We start from the raw sequence: 21,929 nt of genomic DNA, 5'->3' as shown, positions 1-21,929 counted from the left end.
CCATTTTTGCTTATTGAGGGCTACACAGTAGCTGTATTTTTCAAAAAATACTGGCACTGGGGGGGGGGTCTAGCTTACTAGGAGGGGGGCTGAGTGTTGGGTAATAGAACTGGGGGCAGAGCTGATAGGTTGAAGATATTTTAAATCACGTTAAAAATCTATGCTGTGGGGAAGGTATTACCATCAACTGCTAACTTGAGGGACTATCAAAACACATGCACCAGCAGGGATGATGGCAGTTAGTCACACTAACTATAGTCAGGCAGCTGAGGTCACATAAAAAAGTGCAGTAGCTACAAAGTTTGCGAACAAACTTTGAACAGTTGTTTTCAATAGATACGACCTTTCTGAACACAAAATCATCAACCGGACAGTTTGAAAATAATTACCGGACACGTCCGAAAATATTTTCGTATTTGATGACGTCACAAGCAAAATGAAAATTTTTATGAAAAAAAGCATAGACATATTATATACCAATCGACGCATTTTTTGACGTAGATTAAGAAAAAGGTCAGTAACTATGTCTGAAAATTTGATAATAAAAAGTTACAAGCTTCCGAAGTTTTGATGACGTCATATTTACACTTTCTTTAGGATCGATTTTCTCGAGTTAGGTTGAGAAATCATATATATCCACTTAAAAGTCTTCTATATCAATTTTTGAGAGCTTTCGAATGGCGGTCTTAGATTTCAATTTTGATAAGTTTGAATTTTTGATTTTTTTTTCGTCTCGGACAGGTAAAATTGAAGTACGGACATAAAGGAAAAGCGTTCTAACTTTTTATAGCAAAATTTTCAGATATGGTTACTGACCATTTTCTTAATCTACGTTAAAAAACGCTTCGATCGGTATATAGTATGTCTATGTTGGTTCTCAAAATTTTTTCAGTTAGCTTATGGGCACGCATGACGTCATCAGGTACTAAAATATTACCGGACACGTCCGGTAAGTAATTTCAACAACTCCGGTTGATGGTTTCTAGATATTTAGGTTGTATATTTTCAATTAAAAGTGGTTTGGGATTGTTCGCACCCCGTCCAATTTTTTTGTGACCTCAGCTGCCTGTCTACTAGCGTCCCGCCAAAATGCGTATCAAAGATTAATGCTGTGAAAGCGCTTTATCGTTTACTTAACTCTCAAGCAAAAAAATGCCCCGCAAAATTTCTAAAGGGATTCATGAAAAAATAAACCGGCACTTTTTAATAATGAAATTAATATTTTCAAAAACTTTGAGAAATTGCCTAAAATTTGAGCCATAGATGAAAAAATTTGAGCCAAGCCAACCTTGAAAACTAATTTGAAGATCAAATTCCCAAGAAAAAGATCTACGGGGGAGGCTGAACCCACCTAGATCCGCGTAACGCCAGATAGGCTATTTCCCGGAAATTTTGCCGGACCTCAAACAATGACCCATCTACATGTGCGGAATTATTTTTACTTTACCGTATAAACAAGGCCTTAAAAATTGAAGATGCTGCACGCTCGCAATCGGTCACTTTGTCTCATTTTAAGTTTTCAACTTTTAATTGATTGTCTTGGGATCTTGAACTTGATTCAGGTAACTCTCATCCTTGTTGTTGAAATACATCCTGTAGATGACTGATTTTGTTTTTTCTGAAAGCTAAATTTCCTAGTGTGACTAACTGCATGGCACATGGTAGGGTGCACACTCGTCGGGATTTTTTGTGTGGAACAAGTCGAAAATCAAAATTAGAACATTCCATCCATCATAACTTATCCTTAACAACTCCAAACTTGTTCATTCTTTTTTTTTAAATACTCAGAATTTATCAGAGAAAACAAAGAAAAAAACCCCATCCCATTACATTACCCCAGGCAGTCAGTGAGGCTGGAGCTTCGATTTTGAGGATTACGATTTTACCAGTTTTTTAGTGATTTTTGCCTCGCTAGCCCAAATCTCACAACCTCTTTACCTTAAGGAAGATCGAAATTAGAGTTTTTCAGCGTTCCGAAAAAAACGCATAGCAGAAATTATTTCATCTTCACAGGATCGATTCTCAACAACAACAAAATACATCTTTTGGTGTTTGGCAGTGTAGCTGGAACCTCGATATTCCAGGATTAGAAAAAGCTATACCTGTTATCTTTTTTCTTTAAAGAATCAACAAGCCATCAGCATCGATAAATTCCACACATTTCCTGAGAAACTTTTAAAATCATCTGCCATTATGACTTTCTTGAAGCTGTTCCGAAATGAACCAATCGGGTTATGTATCGGAATTCCTATGGGAGTTCTTTTCCGAAATTTGTAAAATAGCTAAGTCTGCAAAAAAACTTTTCCCGGGGGTTTGAGGAAAAACGGAACTGCTATCATTTGTTTTTTTATTCAACCAGATAATTAAATTTGGGCTCAAAAATACTTTAAATAAATATGTTAATAATATTCAATATACTATTTGTATCTCTTAGAAAATAAACACTTACAAAACAACATCGTTTATCATTTGGAATAACCCCGTATTTGGATCATTCTATTGTGGGCGCAAAAAAGGGCGGAAACTAAGTAGCACCCTCAGTGCAAGATTGCCGTCTCATCTTTAATCACCCGCGCGAGAATGCGAGCTAATAATTTTTTTTATTGAAAAGGGTGTGACCAACAATTTTATTTTTATTTTCATAATATATTTCGGGAGATTCTTCCCATCATCAGATTTAATATCTAAAAACAAATATAAAAACAGTTTAAAAACAGTAGAAAATTCAAAACATATACAACTTCGTAAAAAGCATCCTCATACAACAACCTTCCCATAAATACTAAAAACATGTTTAAAAAATCGAGAAATCAAAAAATTAGAAACCATTACATAAAGCGAAACGAAAAATTAAAAATGAATAAAAGAACAATTATATTTTTAGCACTAACGTGCGGCTTTTGTATTCGTCCTTTGTGTTCAATTCAGGTTTTAAGTCTTTAATAAACAAAGCTTCCAGTGTCATTAAGTGTTGTTCATTCTTTGATGACATACCAATTATAGAGACATCCTCAAGGGATATCTCTCTACCACAATCAATGAAATGTTTTCCCACTTGACTCCTTGTGTGCTCCTTAAAGCGTGTAATCAGATGACGAACGGTTTGTCCGACATAGCGCGAGTTACATCGCGGACATTTAAAGAGATAAACTACACTGCTTCGTAGATGCTTTTCGACCTTAGGTTTTAATGAAGGTAGGATCGTTTTTAACTTGCGTGTGGTGAAAACAACTTTGCATGGTGCATTTAATTGCCTTAGCGATTTTTCGAATTTATCAGAAACTTTTCCACGGTATTGAATATAGAACTTTGTGAGATCCTTATCATCTTCTTCTTTTTCTGGTTTTTCGATGATTTTATTGAGCGTCTTTTCAATGATAGGATCATAAAAAGATCGAGGATATTGATTGTTTATCAAGATTGTTTTGGCTTTTTCTAAACTCTCGTGAAAAGATTTCCAAGAGCTACATGCCCGGTAAATACGGTGAATCATTCCCGAAACAACAGCTTTTTTGTACCTAACTGGAGCAAGTGCTAGAAAATTCATCATTAAACCTGTATCAGTTCTTTTTGTGTACCAGGTAGAAGACAGTTTTCGCGCGTTACGTTGAATCAACATGTCAAGAAAAGGAATGTTACCGTTATGTTCTCTTTCTTCTGTGAACCTTAATGAAACATGTAGCGAGTTGATGCTTTCAAGCTTTGTAGTGGCACTAGTTCTCAAGATATCCATAAGGATATCATCAACATAACGTTCATAGATCATTGCTTCACCTTTGATTGTAGGGTCGAACTTGCTGAGCCAACCATTAGCAAGCATCGGTGCAGGAGGACTACCCATCGCCAACCCATTTGTTTGTTGATAGTAACCGTTGTGTGTGAGCATGAGTACATCGCAACTACAAATATTTAGCATCTCTCTAAATGTTTCTTTATCAACAGGAGGTTTTTCGTATCTACCAGAGAATAATAATTCGGTACAATCATCGATAGCTTCATTGACCGGTACATTAGTGTAAAGAGACACAATATCAAAACTTATGATTTCGTGACCTTCGGGTAGTTCAATCTCACTCAGACCCGACGAAATGCTTTGAGATGAGGTGTTGATGTTGCACTCAGGGACGACTTTTAACCAATCTGCAGTCTTTTTGGCGATTTTGTAATACGCTGAGCCTGGCATTGACAATACTGGGCGTAGAGGTATATCATCTTTATGTACCTTGGCTAAACCATATAATCTGGGTGGCTGACTACCTGTAGGTCTAATCATTTTTTTCTCGCGCGCTTGAGGGAAAAGGAAAGTGATCGATATTCTTTGAAGGAAAAACGTCAGAAACAAACCCAAAGACCAAAAGATGTATTTTGTTGTTGAGAATTGATCCTGTGAAGATTAAAAATCTTTTGCTTTGCGTTTTTTTCGGAACGCTGAAAAACTCTAATTTCGATCTTCCTTTAAGGTAAAGAGGTTGCGAGATTTGGGTTAGCGAGGCAAAAATCGCTAAAAAGCTGGTAAAATCGTAATCCTCAAAAATCGAAGTTCCAGTCTCACTGTTTGGGTTTGTTTCTGATGTTTTTTCTTCAAAGAATATCGATCACTTTCCTTTTCCCCTTGAGCGCGCGAGAAAAAAATGATTAGCTCGTTTTCGTGCGGGCGAATAAAGATGAGGCGGCAATCTTGCACTGAGGGTGCTACTTAGTTTCCACCCTATTTTGCGCCCACGATAGAATGGTCCAAACATGGGGGTAGTCCAAATGATAAACTATGTCGTTTTGTAAGTATTTATTTTCTGAGAGATACAAATAGTATATTTGAATATTATTAACTTATATTTTATTAAAGTATTTTTGAGCGTAAATTTAAATATACGGTTAAATAAAAAACGAATGATAACAGTTCTGTTTATTCCCTTTTTTTGCCGACTTAGCTATTTTACAAATCTCGGAAAAGAACTCCCATAGGAATTCTGATACCTAATCCGATTGGTTAATTTCGGAACAGCTTCAAGAAAGTCATAATGGCAGTTAATTTTAAAAGTTTCTGAGGGAATGTGTGTAATTTATCGATGTTGATGGCTTGTTGATTCTTTAAAGAAAAAAGATAACAGGTATAGCTTTTTCTAATCTTGGAATATCGAGGTTCCAGCTACACTGACAGTTAGTCACACTAGGAAATTATAAAGCTTTCAGAAAAAACAACATCAGTCATCTACAGGATACATTTCAACAACAAGGATGAGAGTAACCTGAATCAAGTTCGCAAGACAATATTAATTAAAACTTGAAAGTTGGAAACAAAATAAAACGTGCAGCAGCCAAAATCAACCAACCAAAATTTGTCATTCAATTCCCAAGACAGCGCTTCGATTTTTAAGGCCTTGTTTATACGCTAAAGTAAAAACAATTCCGCACATGTAAATGGGTCATTGTTTGAGGTCCGGCAAAATTTCCGGGAGACAGCCTATCCAGCGGTGCGCGGATCTAGGTGGGTTCCACCTCCCCCGTAGATCTTTTTCTTGGGAAGTTGATCTTCAAATTAGTTTTCAAGGTTGGCTTAGTTCAAATTTTTTCATCTATGGCTCAAATTTTAGGCAATTTCTCAAAGTTTTTGAAAATGTTAATTTCATTAAAAAGTGCCGGGTTATTTTTTCATGAATCCCTTTAGAAGTTTTGCGGCGCATTTTTTTGCTTGAGAGTCAAGTAAACGATATAGGGCTTTCGCAGCATTAATCTTTGATACGCATTTTGGCGGGACGCTAGTGTGACTAACTGCCAGACCCCTGCGCTCGATAGAATCGATCATCAGAACAGCTCGATGACGGATCGATATGTGATCGATGGATTACTTAACGATAGGAGATCGATAGTGGATCGAGGCATGTACTAAAAGACGGATCGACGGATTACTAAAAGACGGATCGTCGTATTTCGGATTACTAAAACACCGAACGTCGTATTTCGGATAACTAAAAGATGGATCGTCGTATTTCAGATTACTAAAAGACAGATCGTCGTATTTCGGATTACTAAAAGACGGATCGTCGTATTTCGGATGATTACTAAAACACGGATCATCGTATTTCGGATTACTAAAACACAAATCGTCGTGTTTTTTTAAATAGAAAGCTATAGTCTGAAATAGTGAGCAATATCATTTGAATTAATCAGGAGGACCCACCATGGTTGGGTCCGACTAGGAAAGTTTTAGAAAATATAACTTCTTAGACTAGCTAAAACCCTTCTAAATTGACTCTAATTTTACTAATAAAATAGAAATCCTCCACTTCACCCTAGTAGATACTTTATGACTACTCCCTTTTATATTTATTGGCTGAAATTTTAAGTTGAGCAGGAACGAATTGATGTGTAAAAAATAAATTCTTTACCGTGTAGAGAGGCCCCCCAGCTGTACTAATAGTATAAGCAGTAGGTATAATATAAAAAATGACCGGTTTTTTTCCTGACCTTAATAAAATTTCCTAATTTTGTGTTGAATAATGCAATATTCATTTTGAAAGTTGAGTATGTAATTAATAAACATCCTTGCCTTTTCTGGACTATATCTATCATGGTACTTTCTATATATTTAACTAACATTGACCCAAGGGCCCATTCTTGCTACATTAGATTAAAAATTCAGCAGACGTAGCAAACGATGAAAATAGTTAGTGTATGCCTTACATATTTTCCTCAACAATCAACAATTTCACACTACCAGTCACTGCAACTATTTTCAAGAATTTTAAGAAGAAGAAGGAGGAAGAAGGAGGGGGAGGTCGTCAGTAGTCCGACACTTTCTAGTCCGACAGTAAAAATGTCCGACGTTGGATTTGACGAATGCGTCAGTATTCCGACAATAATTTTGTCCGACAACGAGTCAAAAAAAAAACATGTATGAATGTATGAAACGAAATATGAATCGCCGAAACGAAGGCACATCTTTTATAAGCAACCACGTGCTTATAAAAATCCAAAGTTCCGACTTTGAGGTTGGGCCCCTAAACCCAACTTTTCTTAAATTTTGGGAAGCTTCATAATTCTGAACATGCAAAAAGGGACCCTTAAAGATGGTGCATTATTTTTGCTATAAATTATCTTTAAGCAAATTTGATTGGTCCTTTATTTCTAATCATGTCAAAATGCCAAAATGAACTTTCATTAATATTATCTTAGTGAACAACCCTTATTCAACATTCGACACTCTGAAATCTTTCGTTTTTGGACAAAAGTGACATCGGAAAAAAAGACTCCCAAATTCTAAATTTATTTTATAGATTCAGACTATTTTACTGTCGGACTAGAAAGTGTCGGACTAGTGACATGCACCCGAATAGCACACGAGGAATTCCTTCCACACGACGATGATCCGTGTTTTAGTAATTCGAAATACGACGATCCGTCTTTTAGTAATCCGAAATACGATGATCCGTGTTTTAGTGATCCGAAATACGACAATCCGTGTTTAAGTAATCCGAAATACGACGATCCGTCTTTTAGTAATTCGTCGATCCGTTGATCCGTCGATCCGTCTTTTAGTATATGCTGAGGATCGATACTCAAATTTTTTTTAAGCTTATGATTACCAGACGGTGTCAATCGAACAAATTTGAACAAAAATCGCAATCGAACCAATCGAACGTAATCGAACGTGATCGAATAATTGTGATTCGATTGTCGAACTTAATCGAACGTCTGATTCCTGGGTAATATTCGATTGTGTTCGATTACGTTTGATTGATTCAATTGTATTAGATTTTATTCGCTTTATGGTACTCGAATACAATCAAACGTAATCGAAGCAATCAAACAGCAAAACCTGGGTAATATTCGATTGCGATTCGACGTTGGGGAGTTTTAGGTTTTATACGTTTGTTGTTTGCAGATATCACAGGAGTTGCAGCTGAATTTCAATCTTTTCTCAGCAAAAAGAAATGTGCAAATCTTTAGGACATTCAAACCCTACAAACCCTACAGAAAATTTACAAAATCTGCCATATTTGTTTTTATTCTTTGGTTTAATTTACTTAGATTAAAAACCGCTATTTGTTAGCAATGTCAAAAAAGAATGACTGACCTAGGATAAACCATGCGGCTTCTCTTCTCTTTATTACCACAGCAGGCGGACTCACCTTTCAGAGCAATTTTTAGCTATCCTTGAGTTGGCGTTCGTTACGGCGGAGAAAAGAAATCATGTAGGCAATCAACAAATTTCAATCTACAAACCCTGCAGGTTTGCAAATCTTTGGACAAAGTTGCAGGAGTTGAATATCTTGTAGATGTTGTAGCAGATGAAGGTGACCAATAGTTTGTACCCCATTTAATTGGCTGAAATTTTTTTTCGCGTCGGAAAAACTTTTTGAAACTTTCAGCAATGATTGACCAAAGTGTTATAATGAAAATTATCCAGCGCATTTTTTATCTTCTTACCTTCTTCATCTTCATTGAAGCACTGGAGGTTTACTGAAGTTAAGCACATAACATATTCTTATAACTATTGATATTCACTGAAACACCGTTCTTTGTGCGCTGAGGTGGAGTGCGTGACGTAACTTGCGCGGCAACTAACTTGCCTTCTGTTGGAAGATCATATTGGGCGGGTGCCTCTGTCTTTCCGCAACTCTTTCCATCATTTTAGATGGCCTTAACAATAGATCCAAAAGGGCGCCATAATCTTGGAAGATAATTTGTTTTGGTCTCCGGCTTTGGGAAGTAGGAATTTTTTTGGTTGTTTTCGATGGGAAATGGTAAGAAACTTAAGTTTACAAGTGTCATTTAGTTTATACTGGATTATAGAATGGCAGGATCCTGGATGGTTTCCCCCCTGTATTTCTATTTTATTTTGCGCAGGTTTTTCAATAGAGATGTCACATGACTCAAATCCGCATCTTATTGGACTAGAGAAAGCGAAAGTGAAATCGCGTGATCTGATTGGATGAGAAAATTTCCATGTGAACTGACACAAAAATAATTCTCATTCTAAAACAAAATGGCGGCGAGAAAATCACGTCTTTTGCTTTGGACGAAAGATTGTAAATTCTGGTTGATTTTAAGGTTTTATCTTATCTTATCTCATTTACTTTAATTAGTAGAGGCTTTTTCAATGTTTGGGGAAGGTAAGTTTATAAAAGTTATTTGTTCTTCGGTGGAAAAAATTGTTTAAAAAAGCATTTTTTGTGCTCAAGGTTTATTTTTGGCAAATTTTTGTCTTCAATCTTAAATAGATGAACGAGTATTTCACTGATGGTTATGCTTTTTTTCACAGAACATAGTAAGACTATTCAGGAACTTGGACCTTTTTACAGAATTTCAAAAAATCTGTTCTGGAGATATATTGAAAAGTTTAGACATCGGTAGTTTTGCGTTTCCAAACCAAACGCACATGTCTTTAGAGACAGGATTAATATGAAAGCTTGAATCGCTGATTGAAGGTTAATTCCTCTCTGACTATTAAGCAAAGAAAAATAGTTTTGACCGTTGTCGCGCGGGAGAGGTTGTGCACGATCCTCTCCTGGCGCGATAAGCGAATATTTATTTTTATGCCCCAGGCGTTTAAGATCTGACCCGCCGCTAGAAGACGGGGAGGACTTGAATGTACAGTGGAATTCAGAGTGACAGTAGAACAAAGTAGACTAGTGTTTTTCGGCTCGTGCATATTTATTTTAATCCATCCAAATGATAAAGTAAAGTCACACACAATAAACAAACAAATTTAAATGTCAATATTTCACCTGCGTCCAGGTGTCGCCGCTCACTGCAGTTTATTGCGACTTGGGTTTTATTATTAACTCTGCGCAAGAACCCCATAACTTCGCAGTTCTCCCCGTTTGATTCACCACCTGTATCATCCAGGTACTTCCCTCTACCAACCTTAAGGTCCAGTCTCTAAACGACTCTGCTTCAGCATTCTTTGTGGATGCGCATGGCAGTCAGACCGGGGTCAATGGGGTCCACTTGTGGAACCAGGCTAACCTAGGTCTGATGGCCACGCAATGATTCCATGATTCCTCATTACGTCTTGTCCGGACGAACGCTCGCTGAAGAATGTCTGAATTTCTATATCTGGTTGAGATATTTTTATCTCATGCATAATGCATATTTAAAAACATTCAAACATACAAACTTCTATTTATAAATCCCTCATGACAACAGCCTCGGGCCCAACATAGAAACCCCCTACCCCCTACTAGTTCTAACTTTAAAATAACATCAAATTTTTATTTTTGACAAAATCTCACAAATAGGTTAATATATTTTAATTCTACACAAATATTTATATATTTACTTTATTCGGCAACACACCCATTTTTACACAGAGTATCCATTTCGTTAATTGGCTTTTGGTCTTTTCCTATAAATCGTTCACAGTTACCTCCGATTTCTCCTGCTTGATATGGAGGGGATTCAGATTTTAAGTGTTCAACTCGAAATCTTAGCTGTTCAATCTCCTCACTGAGCTGTTTCCCATCGGATCTAATTATGTCTCGTTCACTCTCCAATAGTTCTTGGTATTCGCATGGCGCGCTTTCCCCTCTTTGGATATGTCGCTAGTCCACAAACGGTGGTGTAGTACATCCATCGTAACAATTGCCATTAAACATGCTGTTCCAAATGTCCGATTGAACACCACAGTCACTAGGGTAGTGTTTGGTGGTGGTAGAAAGGCTCGTTACTTCAGGTTCGCAGTATTTGCAGTCGATTGATCCATTTACAACCGCAGGCAAGTAAGGCAGAACTGTTAGTAATCACTATAAGGTATGTTGGAAAGAGGCGTGACCTTTTTCGATCAGCTTTCCAGCTTTCTCTCCTCATTGACTTTCTTCTCTTTTTTTTCGTTAAAATTTCTTGCATTCGGTATTTAGCATCATTACTTGCGTCAATGATAAATTATTCAAGAAGGTATTTAAACGATTATTGCATCTTCTGCCTTGAATTATTGATTACTTGATGGTTCATCGCGAGAACTTTTCGGAGTTGGCTTGATATCAATAATTCAGTTCATTAATCCTCAGAGTGACAAATATGTTTTCGATGTTTCATATGTTCAAAATGACTCAGCTGTTTAGTTTAAATTAACAACTCATTCTCAATAATAACCATTGAAGTTCATGGTAAATGATAGAATGTAGATTTGAGTTTCTTTGAGTGAGTTTAATTTCAATAATTCATTACTCTTGGTTAGGTATTCTCGATGTTCTTGCATGTTCGAGCTAAGATGACTCAGATTTCGGTACCATTGAATGACTCACTTTTCAATTTAAATCATTCAAGCTCTCAGATGAATGATCGAATCAACCACCCGTGTCCATTCAGTGCCAATGACTAATAGTTCATTAATAATTTGATACATTGTCTACTACAGTAAACCTTCGACGTCATTAGTTTTGTGAGTCAGCTCTTTCGACTTCAAGAAAGTCTGTCAGATTGTATTCTGCATGTAATTTAAGTTCAACTTCCACATTAAAATATTTGATTATAGTCGTACTTTACTGGGCTGTCACAATCAGATCTGTGCCTCTGACATTGAGCCCCCAGTTGTCGCGCGGGAAGAGGTTGTGCACGGCCCTCTCCTGGCGCGATAAGCGAATATTTATTTTTATGCCCCATGGGTTTGAGATCTGACCCGCCGTTAGAAGACGGGGAGGACTAGAATTCCTAGTGTTTTTCGGCTTGTGTATATTTATTTTAATCCATCCAAATGATAAAGTAAAGTCACACACAATAAACAAACAAATTTAAATGTCAATATTTCACCTGCGTCCAGGTGTCGCCGCTCACTGCAGTTTATTGCGACTTGGGTTTTATTATTAACTCTGCGCAAGAACCCCATAACTTCGCAGTTCTCCCCGTTTGATTCACCACCTGTATCATCCAGGTACTTCCCTCTACCAACCTTACGGTCCAGTCTCTAAACGACTCTGCTTCAGCATTCTTTGTGGATGTGCATGGCAGTCAGACTGGGGTCAACGGGGTCCACTTGTGGAACCAGGCTAACCTAGGTCTGATGGCCACGCAATCCATGATTCCTCATTACGTCTTGTCAGGACGAACGCTCGCTGAAGAATGTCTGAATTTCTATATCTGGTTGAGATATTTTTATCTCATGCATAATGCATATTTACAAACATTCAAACATACAAAATTCTATTTATAAATCCCTCATGACACCTTTCTATCAATTTCAGCTGATGAAAAGGGTGTCGGAATTAGGGGAGGGATGTTGACATTAGACCAAGTAACGGTAGGCCAGACGGTTAGGTTGCGGGCGTCCGGTCATTTTGAATGAAAACAAAAAAGTTAAAGAGGGTGTGCTATCAGTGAAAGTTCTCGTGACATGTTATGACAGAAAGTATATATGATTGATAAACTTGGTAGAATTATCAAACCAAATTTGTTGTCAAGGAGATTTAACAGTAAGTGAAAATACAGGCCATAATATCAACAGTCCAATGTTTCGACCAAATCAGTAGAAGAAACCACTTTCGTTTTTGTTGCAGATTTCGATATAAACTCCTCTCAAAGGGGTTACTTGTCAATATGTTGTGTCACCTTATTGTCAGCATTGTATTGTTGTAAAGGGAAAGATAAAAGAGGTAAGACTAGCCTAGTTTCTAATCCTGATATAGGAGTCCAAGCTTAGACTGTGCATGTTAGCCTCCACTGATGCAAATTATCCGATCTCACAGTATAAAGTGAAACCTCATGTTTCTTCTTTTTTTTTTTTCGATTTGTAACCATGTTTTTAAAACGGTTTTTTAACTTTTTGTGTTAAAAATCACTTGCTCCAGAACCATCGAAAGAGCTCTGGAACTTTTGGGAGAGAAAAATAGTGTTTTTTTAGCTTCTCCGGAAATCTGGAAGGTTTCGGAGCGCTGGAAGTGTCCTTAAATTTATCAAGAATTTGCATGCAAAATTTCTTTGATATTTTGCTTTGTGAAGGCTATGTTTCTAGAATTTAGCTGGGGCTATAGTTGTCTTTTGAAAAACTAATTACTCCACAGCAGTTACCTAGAGACAAGATAATTTCTAAGATCATGTTTTTATCGGCTTGAGGGAAAATAATGTATGTGGAGTAATGGACCGCCGTGTTCGCCAAAACGTCTATTTTCCTTAGCCCCCCTGAAAAATACTGGGTGCTGGACCCCTCTGCTGCACACTGTGTAACGGTTCGGAAGCGATCGTGGTCCAGACATGAGCACCACTTTAAAACATCAAACTGCATCAAAGTCTTGCTTTAACTTTCTGATGTTTTGTTTACAAATTCAGTTTTCACTAAATTCCAAGTTGCTGTAAAATCCGATGATTCCCCCTTTTTTTGTAAACAAAAATCCAATTAAGTAAGTATAAGTAGTAAGTAGTAAAATATATTTCAGGTGACCCCAAGCAAGGGGGCTACAGGATAGTACAGAACTAGTTTGAAACTGTATGGTATTATTTTTTGTTACTTAGCGCACTGCCTTCTGTTGCCTTTTATCATTTTGATTTATATTATTACCTAGTAGGGTGTATGATGAAATGGCAAAAAAATTACTTTTTTTCTGGATTTGACTTGGACAACTTTTTCTGGTAATTGGTAATTTAATCTACTTTATTTAAGACTTTCTGCAAAAAAAATAATTAAAAATTTTCAAAATTGACCGTTTGCCCCTGGGTTTAGTAAAATCAATAATTTTTGAAAATCTGTGAAAATTGCTCAAAAATCAGAATTTTTAGTGCTTGAAGCATATTGGATGAATTTATAGCACTCTAAAGTGCTTTAAAGTGATGAAAATGTTTCATTACATAATCCAGTTCAATAAACTATTCTGATGACAAAATTCACCCAAAATTTGCCGTTTTTAGGGCTTTTTCAACAAAAATATCCCAAAATAGCTCAAAAATTACAATTTTTTAGCTTTCATAACTTTTAAAGGCTTTAAATTCAAGACTTTGAAACTTTGCAAAATGAAAGAAAACCATTTAAACTGCTAAATTAATTAGCTATTTATTTTGAAATATGTTGTCTGATATATCTGGCATTATGAAATTCAAAACTGAAAAAAACTTGAAAATCCAGTAATTTCTTTTATCTTAACAAAGTGAACCGTAGAACTAAAGAACTAAAAGAGCTAAATTTGAGTGCTAAATTTGCCTATATTTAAACAAGGTATGACAAGCACTGCAGAGTTTTGATGGTTTTATTGTCAGTGTTGGAAGACCATTTCCAAAGACTTTTCCTTTGATCTAACATGGAGGACAAGATAGTGATTTTTAGATTTTTGGATTGTTGGCAAAGACTTGCATCAACCATGAGTGCAAGTTTGTCCTTGGAACAAGTACAAAGATTTAACTAACCACACAGAATGTAAAGATAACAAGAATATTAGGACAGATCCGTGTCTTTTACAGATAATAAGTATTGAATGCTAAACTTACTTATTTCTAAGTAAGACTGTTCCAAGCTGTTTCAAGATCCTTTCACATAGGGGCTTTCACTGTATCCTCTTAAAGTTCTCATAAAACTTAAATTTAACTCTCAGTTTTTCCTTATGTAAATTAAACACTAGGCTCCTTTCATCGTTCATTAACATCAACTGGCGCTCCATTTTCAATATGATGGATACTTTAGTTGATGATCATGTATCGACTGGTGCCCTGGGATTGACCTCATTGAAAGATCGTACTAGATTTAGTTATTTTCTGTAGATTTAATATTTTCATAGCTATTCATACTGATTCATAGAAATGTTATTTTCTTGATTATTTAAAAAAGAAATTCACTGAAAATTACTTAGAAAGTCGACCTACATCAATTTAAAATAACTTAATGCATGCCGAAATGCCCCGGTAGACTGTTTTAGGGGGTGGGTTACAAAGCTTGTGATTGAAGAACAATTATCCATTAAGTACTACTATTGAATTTTCTCTTTCCAAGGATTGCTTTTGTTGGAAAGGGGTAGTCAACAGTCTGGTTGAAATACACTGACCTAGTCAAATAGATAATAAATCTAATTATTTATCATAATCACGCAGAATTAGAAAATCTCTTCCCAGTACTTTCAAGCCCTCTTGACAGAGTGGAAGACAAATAATAATTGTGCTTGAAAATGACTTTGCAACCAATAAAATATAATGATGGTAAACTGTCAATCATTGATCAACTTCTGCTACCCCAAAAGCTGGTTTATATGGAAATAAACAGTGTTGAGGAAGGATGGCGTGCTATCAAGGACATGAACACAAGGGGTGAGTATAATTGATTCATTCATAAAATCTCTGGTCAAATCTATTTTTATTCAAATCCAGTCTAATTCTTTTTCAACGCATTGTTAATCCAGTTTCACAGTATTGAAATGAAATAAAGATTGACCCTTCATCAAGTTGGAGTTGTTAAATCTGTCATTGAACCTCTTTTTGATATTTTATGTTTCGGGACTTTTTTCCAATTCATATTATAGGTGAAAGTATTTATTCTTTAATCATGGTGAAAGTGAAAGTATTTATTCTTTTATCATCGCATGCCCAAACCTTTTCGTTAGTGTAGTAGTTGGTGAATTCCAACACACTAACAATGTGGAGATGGATTTCTTCCAATTCATTGTCTCTGTCCAGTCAGTAGACAAGAATTCACTTCCAGCTCTTCTACCGAGTGGCAATTGAGTCCTTGGGCTCCACATGGACCCGTAGCTCAATGGTAGAGCAAATGCCCGCGAATGGCATTGTTGTGAGCTTGAGTCTTGCCGGATCCGTTGGTTTTCCAACAGGTCTGGTGGCTGGTCAGAAGACAACATGAGAGCGACTGTATTCACTTCATTATAATTTATTCTTCAACTCATCAGGTGCTCCTGCCATTGCGGTTGTTGGTGCATTATCCTTAGCTGTTGAACTACATCAAAAATCGTTACAAAGTAAACAAGAGTTGCAGGAATTTGTGTCAAAAAGTATGGACTATCTTGTTACTGCTCGACCCACTGCCGTTAATATTGGGAGAGCTGCTATCGATATCAAACGAGAATGTCAAAGACTTATTGGAGATGATATCACAACATGTCAATTAAAAGAGAGAGTGATTAAGATCATTGAGGGGATGCTTGCAAAGGATGAAAGTGATAATATTGCACTTGGAGACCATGGTGCTAAACACATCATTGAAAATGTGAAAGAGGATATTGTCGTTTTAACCCACTGTAATGCTGGTGCCTTGGCAACTGTCGCTTATGGGACAGCAGTTGGTGTTATTCGTTCACTTAATAATTTTGGGAAGCTGAAACATGCTTTTTGTACTGAAACAAGAGCTTACAATCAGGGCGCTCGGCTAACAGCGTACGAGTTAGTCCATGAAAAAATCCCGTCAACCTTGATTATTGATAGTGCAGTTTCGATAGCTTTGAGTCGCAAACAAATAACAGCTATAGTTACTGGTGCTGATCGCGTTGCAATGAATGGGGACACTGCAAATAAGATAGGCACCTACCAGATTGCCATTTCTGCCAAGCACCATGGTGTTCCCTTTTACATTGCAGCACCAACCACGACCATTGATGTCAACATGGAAAATGGTGACCAGATAGTCATCGAAGAACGAAAACATGAGGAAATTACACATTTCCAAGGGGAGCGAGTTGCAGCAGATATTGAGTGTTGGAATCCTGCTTTTGATGTCACTCCGGCTGACTTGATCACTGGTGGGATTATTACAGAGTATGGTGTTTTCAAATCTACTGAACTGAAAGAGAAATTTAAAGAACTCAATTTGATTTAGAGTTTGGTCTGAGGAAATGTTTAATTTTATTTTGATTTGGTTTTTAGATTTGACCTCATTTGTTTTCTGTTTTGTTCTTTTGATATTTATTCTTCTTTGTTACAAAATGATGATTTTTTTTGTATTTTTGTATTTTTTTTTTAATATTAGAGTCTCCCACTAAGGCATTCACGCAAACCATAATATTGATATAATATATTTTTTATAATTAAATATTGTATCTGGTATATAGATTTTATTTAGTCAATAAAATAGCAAAAACTGAAAGTTTTTTGGTTTGGAACATAGAGTTTTTCATTTGACTCTTCACATCATTGTTATTGAATTCTAATTTTTTTTTGACTTTGTTCTTTCAGATTATTGAAAAATTAAAACGAGTCATAAAAAAAAAAAAAAATGCCAGAACGAAAAACCACAAACCCTGGGAAACGAACTTTTGAAGGTTGTAATTTCTTTCGTCAGCGTATCGTATTATCTGCTCTATCAGGAATACCTGTACAGATTGTGGATATCCGAAAATTTGAAGACGAGCCTGGAATCAAAGAATTCGAAGCTAATTTCCTTCGTTTAATGGATAAATTGACCAATGGTACCAAGATTGAGGTCAATGAAACTGGTACGGGAGTTCTTTTTGTCCCTGGCTTACTGATTGGTGGTGAGGTTGACCATGATTGCAGTTGCGAACGCTCCATTGGTTACTATCTGGAGGGCATCCTTCCTATGGCACCGTTCTGCAAGAATGCATTGAAATTAGTTTTGAGAGGTGTGACCAATGATAAACATGATATTTCAGTGGATACGCTGAAGTATGTGTCATTAGCTGTTATGAAAAGATTTGGTTTACTTGAAGGCTTAGATTTGAAGATTTCCAAACGTGGTGCAATGCCTGATGGTGGTGGTGAAATCACATTCACTTGTCCTGTTCGCCGCAAACTGATCCCTTTACAACTCACTGATCCTGGTAAATTAAAACGTATCCGTGGTACCGCTTTCAGTATGAAGGTCTCACCAGCCTTCGTCAATCGCATGGTTGATTCTTCGCGTAAAATACTCAATCAATTCTTGTCAGACATTTATATTTATACTGATTCAGTTAAGGGTGCTCAATCAGGAAATAGCCCTGGGTTCGGCTTATCCATAATGGCGGAATCAACAACAGGAGTCATGTTATGTGTTGATGCATGCTCAAACGCTAAAGGGGACGGGGAAACTGCAGTTGTGCCTGAAGACCTCGGGAAAACAGCCGCGATGCAGCTTCTACAGGAAGTCTACCGTGGTGGTTGTGTTGACTCTATGCATCAGAGTCTTGTACTAGTCTATATGGCCCTTGGACAGATGGACGTGTCTAAAGTGATGATGGGAACATTGACGCCCTATACTATACAAATGATGCGACACATGAAAGACTTTTTCAATTTGATGTATAAAATCGATAAAGTGAGATCTCCTCAAACGGCAGCCGAGGCCGACTCGGGGCGTGGTTCTGACCAGAAATATATTGTTTCGTGTATGGGAGTAGGATTTACAAATCTCAGTAAAACTTCCATATAGATGATATTGGTATTTTATTTTATCGCTAAATTGTCACCAGAGTATTTTTACTTTTTTATAACAAATGGTAATGTGATATGATATGAATGTATCCAATAGGATTCCTTAACTTCTTCTTTCTAACAATAGGTTTGCTTTGATGAAATCATTTAAGAGTTCAATCGTGTTTGAGAATTTAAAGATTTGATTTTTTTTTTCGAACTATTTGATCAGACTCAATTTTACTTGAGCGGTTTTTTTTCTTGCATTACTTTCGCAAATTCTTTTTAACCAACTGCTTTTCATTTTCTTTCTCTTTTATTTTTCAGCAATTTCATAAAGAAAAAACAGTTAAAATAAAATAAAACAGTTGATTCAATATGGTCCAACAACAAATAACACGAAAAGAATTATTCAGTACCGTGTTTGCTCAACAATTTTCACCATGTGGAAACTATCTAGTTGCCGGTAACAGTCTTGGTAAGATTGCCGTTTACATCACATCACCATGCTTTATCAATGAATGCAGCCGATAATCCGAAGTTTCCGGTCAATATTTTCCAAGCACACAATAATTGTATTTATTGTATGGCATCGAACGATCAATTCTTGATCACTGGTGGTTCTAAACAAATCCATGGATGGGCTTGGAAAGAAGTTCTTCATCATACGGTATGGCTATTTACAAAAACACATGTTCCGAGTTAGATTTCTGTTTGATTACGTGTTTTGACCCCCAAAAGTAAGGTTTTCCACTACAGTCAAAGAATTACTGATAACTTTAAATCATTTATCATTGCTTAGCAAATATGAGCCATTTTCTAGAACATGTTCATTTGTATTTCTTAGAAATTATGACTTTTGTGGAAAAGTTACCTTATCGGCCAAAACTTAGTCGGCCTTAATTTTAGTCAGCCTTAATTATTAGTCGACCCTAATTTTAGTCACCTCGTCAACATTTAGTCAGGGCCGACTAATAATTAAGACTGACTAAAAATACCGATATCAAAAGTGGGTTAAAGGAAAGCTTAATTATAAACTTTTAATTTGGCCCAAATTTTTAGTCGGTCCAAATTTTAGCCGGCCCTAATTTTTAGTCGGCCCTAATTTTAGTCACCAAACAAAAATTTAGTCACTTAGGGCCGACGAAGTTTCGGCCGATAAGGTATTCAAAAAATGAGTTTTCCATGATTTTTTATACCTTGTGCAATTTGTGATAAGCATTTTCTTTCTTAAAATTCATTTCGCAGGATCCAAAACCGAAATGGAGTTTACAACCGAGTTCGGGAACACCATTCGACACGCCAGAAACGAACAGTATCACTATAGATAAAGAGAACGAATCCATTATTGCAGGGTGTGGTGATAACAACGTCTACATATGGGACCTCTCTACCGGCGAAAACACCCAAACATTAAAGGGACACAGAGATTACGTTCACACAGTTTCTTACTTACAGAAAGACAGACAAGTCATAAGTGGAGGGGAAGATGGACTCGTCAAGTTTTGGGACTTAAGAAATGCGGATTGTGTGGAACAAATTGAACCGAACAAGTTGGAGCAAGCACAGCGCGCTTCTCTTGGTGCATGGGTTTCTTGTCTTGATGTATCACCTTCTGAAGACTGGATGGTATGTTCCCAGTCTCCTCCCCAACCCTTTGGAGAGGGTTAAAATCATTGAGTTTAAAAACCCGAAGGGCTAGAGTAGAATCTCTGACCTTCCTCAGGCAAGAAAGAATGAAGCTACTTTATTTCTCATCCAGAACATGCCTAGAACGCACCACAATCATGACGACGGATTGTATCTAGTGGTTCCTTTGTTTTTGAGAACTGCATTTTTTGAAGTCTAGCGATAGACTTTAATTTCAATCCGGCGTTTGTGTAAAAACCACGCGAGGGTGTTCTGGATGGGAAATTAAGTGGCTTCATTGAAAGTCAATGGTTAAAATATTTGTTTTCAGTTATGAAATTACTTTGAGATATTTTCACCCTTGGAAAAGATTATATGCGCTATCCATTTTTCTGGAATGATTACTATAATTTGAGAATCCCTACTAACTAAATTTCTGCTGTTAGATTGAGCTATGTATCAATTAATAGCAAATTTTGCATTGGAAAGAAAAAAGATAGATGATTATTCAAGTTTTCTGCGTATTTCGTTTCTAGGTTTGTGGAGGTGCAGCTCATTTATCCGTTTGGCATCTTCGATCCAAAACATCGACTGCTACTCTCTCGACCACTTCATCTTGTCCACAAGTTGTCAAATTTGAAGATGATTTTATCTTGAGTGGTGGTACCGAACCGGCCGTCTTCAAATGGTCCATTAACGGCGAATTACGGGGTCGATTCCCATGTACACCGAAAAGTATATTTTCTCTGGAAGTGAATAAAACTTTGAATCGTGTTTTAGCGATCAGTGGAACTTCACACCAAGTTGATATTAGTACGAACTTTGATTACAAAGCTTTTTCCTTACAGTTTCGACAATCATGACGACACGACAGTCATTATTTTCCGTTTTTTTAACTCTTCTTTTAGTATATTTGTATTTTTAAGTTGTGTATGATTATAAATAACTGAAAGGGCTTTTTTGATTTTAGAGATATTCCTTGTTTTTTAAATATTCCTCGTCAGTTACCCGCCGATCATGGTCAGAATATGTTGGCATTTCTGGGTATTTTTGCGTTTTGCAGAATTTTAAAATTGGGCGAGAATGACATTTTCATTTCTTAAGTCTTAAGTATCATCATGCTAAAAATCAGAGTTAAAGCTCTACTTTCCAACTTTCCAAAGTAGGCGTAGTGGTATACAGGGCCGGCGAAACTGGAGGGGGGGGGGGCTGGGCCCACTTTTTTGCTAAGAAAAAAAAAATCAACCAACCATGGTGGCGCCTCCTTAGACACTTACTATTTGGCCCCTCCACTTTCAAAATTGATTCGCCGGCCCTGGTATAGTGGTTATCGTGCTTGACGTCCAGGAGGCCCGAGTTCGATACCCACCGTGGTACTACGATTCACTCGGCAAGTGAATGCCCCTTCAACCCATGCCATGTGAGGGGAATTTGGTACCATAACTCTGATACAAGAGTATGTGTAGATATTCCAAATATTGTGGTGTGCTGAGACACTTAGGAGGTTCTACACCTGCGAGGACACCCGTTCTCCCGTGTAGTTCCAAGTGTCGTGGTATACACTATGGCTCGGCAGCTCGCATCTGCAGGGTAGGACCGCAACTTTCCAACCCTAAGTCGAGGCACTTAAAAAGTACTTGCATGGAAATTCTCTATGGTCAACATTGAGGCTACTAGTTTAGCGGACCGTTTCCCCTTTACAATTCCTCGAAATAGTGCCCCAGTCAAACTAGAATAAAGCCTAATATTTTCGACCTAATTTTGTGCCATTCGATATAAGTAGGCTGTGACACCACTTTCAATTTGAAAATGTCGAATCTGATACGTAAAAGAAAGAAATTCCCATATTAAAAGTGCCATTTCACCACCTCGAGAGGGATACAGCTGCAGTGTACTAACCCATAGGGTACTAACCCTCTTTTTCAGAAAAAGTTTTTTTGAGGATCTCCAGCATGTGGGAGAGCTCAATCCAGAAGTTTTTCGGTTTTTCAAAATTAGAAAATATGAATATCAAAAAATATATCTCTGTT

The 21,929-nt window shown here is 36.9% G+C and overlaps 4 protein-coding genes across 4 annotated transcripts; 3 read left to right on the top strand and 1 right to left on the bottom strand.

The window, feature by feature from the left end:
* Positions 1-2,872: 2,872 nt before the first annotated feature.
* LOC136803174 (uncharacterized) lies at positions 2,873-4,273 on the bottom strand. Its single transcript, XM_067059915.1, has one exon. It carries the CDS (start codon positions 4,271-4,273, stop codon positions 2,873-2,875), a length of 1,401 nt encoding a protein of 466 aa, XP_066916016.1.
* Positions 4,274-15,005: 10,732 nt separating this feature from the next.
* LOC136803171 (methylthioribose-1-phosphate isomerase-like) lies at positions 15,006-17,021 on the top strand. The gene is made up of 2 exons (XM_067059912.1): positions 15,006-15,222; positions 15,816-17,021. Exons 1-2 carry the CDS (start codon positions 15,084-15,086, stop codon positions 16,736-16,738), a joined length of 1,062 nt encoding a protein of 353 aa, XP_066916013.1. The 5' UTR covers positions 15,006-15,083; the 3' UTR covers positions 16,739-17,021.
* A 74-nt stretch (positions 17,022-17,095) lies between these two features.
* LOC136803170 (RNA 3'-terminal phosphate cyclase-like protein) lies at positions 17,096-18,370 on the top strand. The gene has a single exon (XM_067059911.1). It carries the CDS (start codon positions 17,135-17,137, stop codon positions 18,287-18,289), a length of 1,155 nt encoding a protein of 384 aa, XP_066916012.1. The 5' UTR covers positions 17,096-17,134; the 3' UTR covers positions 18,290-18,370.
* Positions 18,371-18,595: 225 nt separating this feature from the next.
* LOC136803168 (THO complex subunit 6 homolog) lies at positions 18,596-20,868 on the top strand. Its single transcript, XM_067059910.1, has 3 exons — positions 18,596-18,940; positions 19,519-19,899; positions 20,436-20,868. The coding sequence occupies exons 1-3, from the start codon at positions 18,788-18,790 to the stop codon at positions 20,760-20,762; spliced, it is 861 nt and encodes a 286-aa protein (XP_066916011.1). The 5' UTR covers positions 18,596-18,787; the 3' UTR covers positions 20,763-20,868.
* The last annotated feature ends 1,061 nt before the right edge of the window (positions 20,869-21,929 follow it).

This window comes from Clytia hemisphaerica, unplaced genomic scaffold (genome assembly GCF_902728285.1).
Source record: "Clytia hemisphaerica strain Z4C2 unplaced genomic scaffold, Clytia hemisphaerica genome assembly, whole genome shotgun sequence".
Lineage (NCBI taxonomy): Eukaryota > Metazoa > Cnidaria > Hydrozoa > Leptothecata > Clytiidae > Clytia > Clytia hemisphaerica.
The sequence above is the reverse complement of the archived record's forward strand: the minus strand, read 5'-3'. Positions and strand labels throughout refer to the sequence as shown.

Excerpts from the sequence above, each read along its gene's own strand:
- LOC136803171 (XM_067059912.1), top strand. The coding sequence starts at position 15,084 with ATGACTTTGCAACCAATAAAATATAATGATGGTAAACTGTCAATCATT. Across the intron at positions 15,223-15,815 it reads CAAGGACATGAACACAAGGG|GTGCTCCTGCCATTGCGGTT; the intron begins GTGAGTATAATT and ends TCAACTCATCAG.
- LOC136803174 (XM_067059915.1), bottom strand. The coding sequence starts at position 4,273 with ATGATTAGACCTACAGGTAGTCAGCCACCCAGATTATATGGTTTAGCC.
- LOC136803168 (XM_067059910.1), top strand. The coding sequence starts at position 18,788 with ATGAATGCAGCCGATAATCCGAAGTTTCCGGTCAATATTTTCCAAGCA. Across the intron at positions 18,941-19,518 it reads AAGAAGTTCTTCATCATACG|GATCCAAAACCGAAATGGAG; the intron begins GTATGGCTATTT and ends TTCATTTCGCAG. Across the intron at positions 19,900-20,435 it reads CACCTTCTGAAGACTGGATG|GTTTGTGGAGGTGCAGCTCA; the intron begins GTATGTTCCCAG and ends TTTCGTTTCTAG.
- LOC136803170 (XM_067059911.1), top strand. The coding sequence starts at position 17,135 with ATGCCAGAACGAAAAACCACAAACCCTGGGAAACGAACTTTTGAAGGT.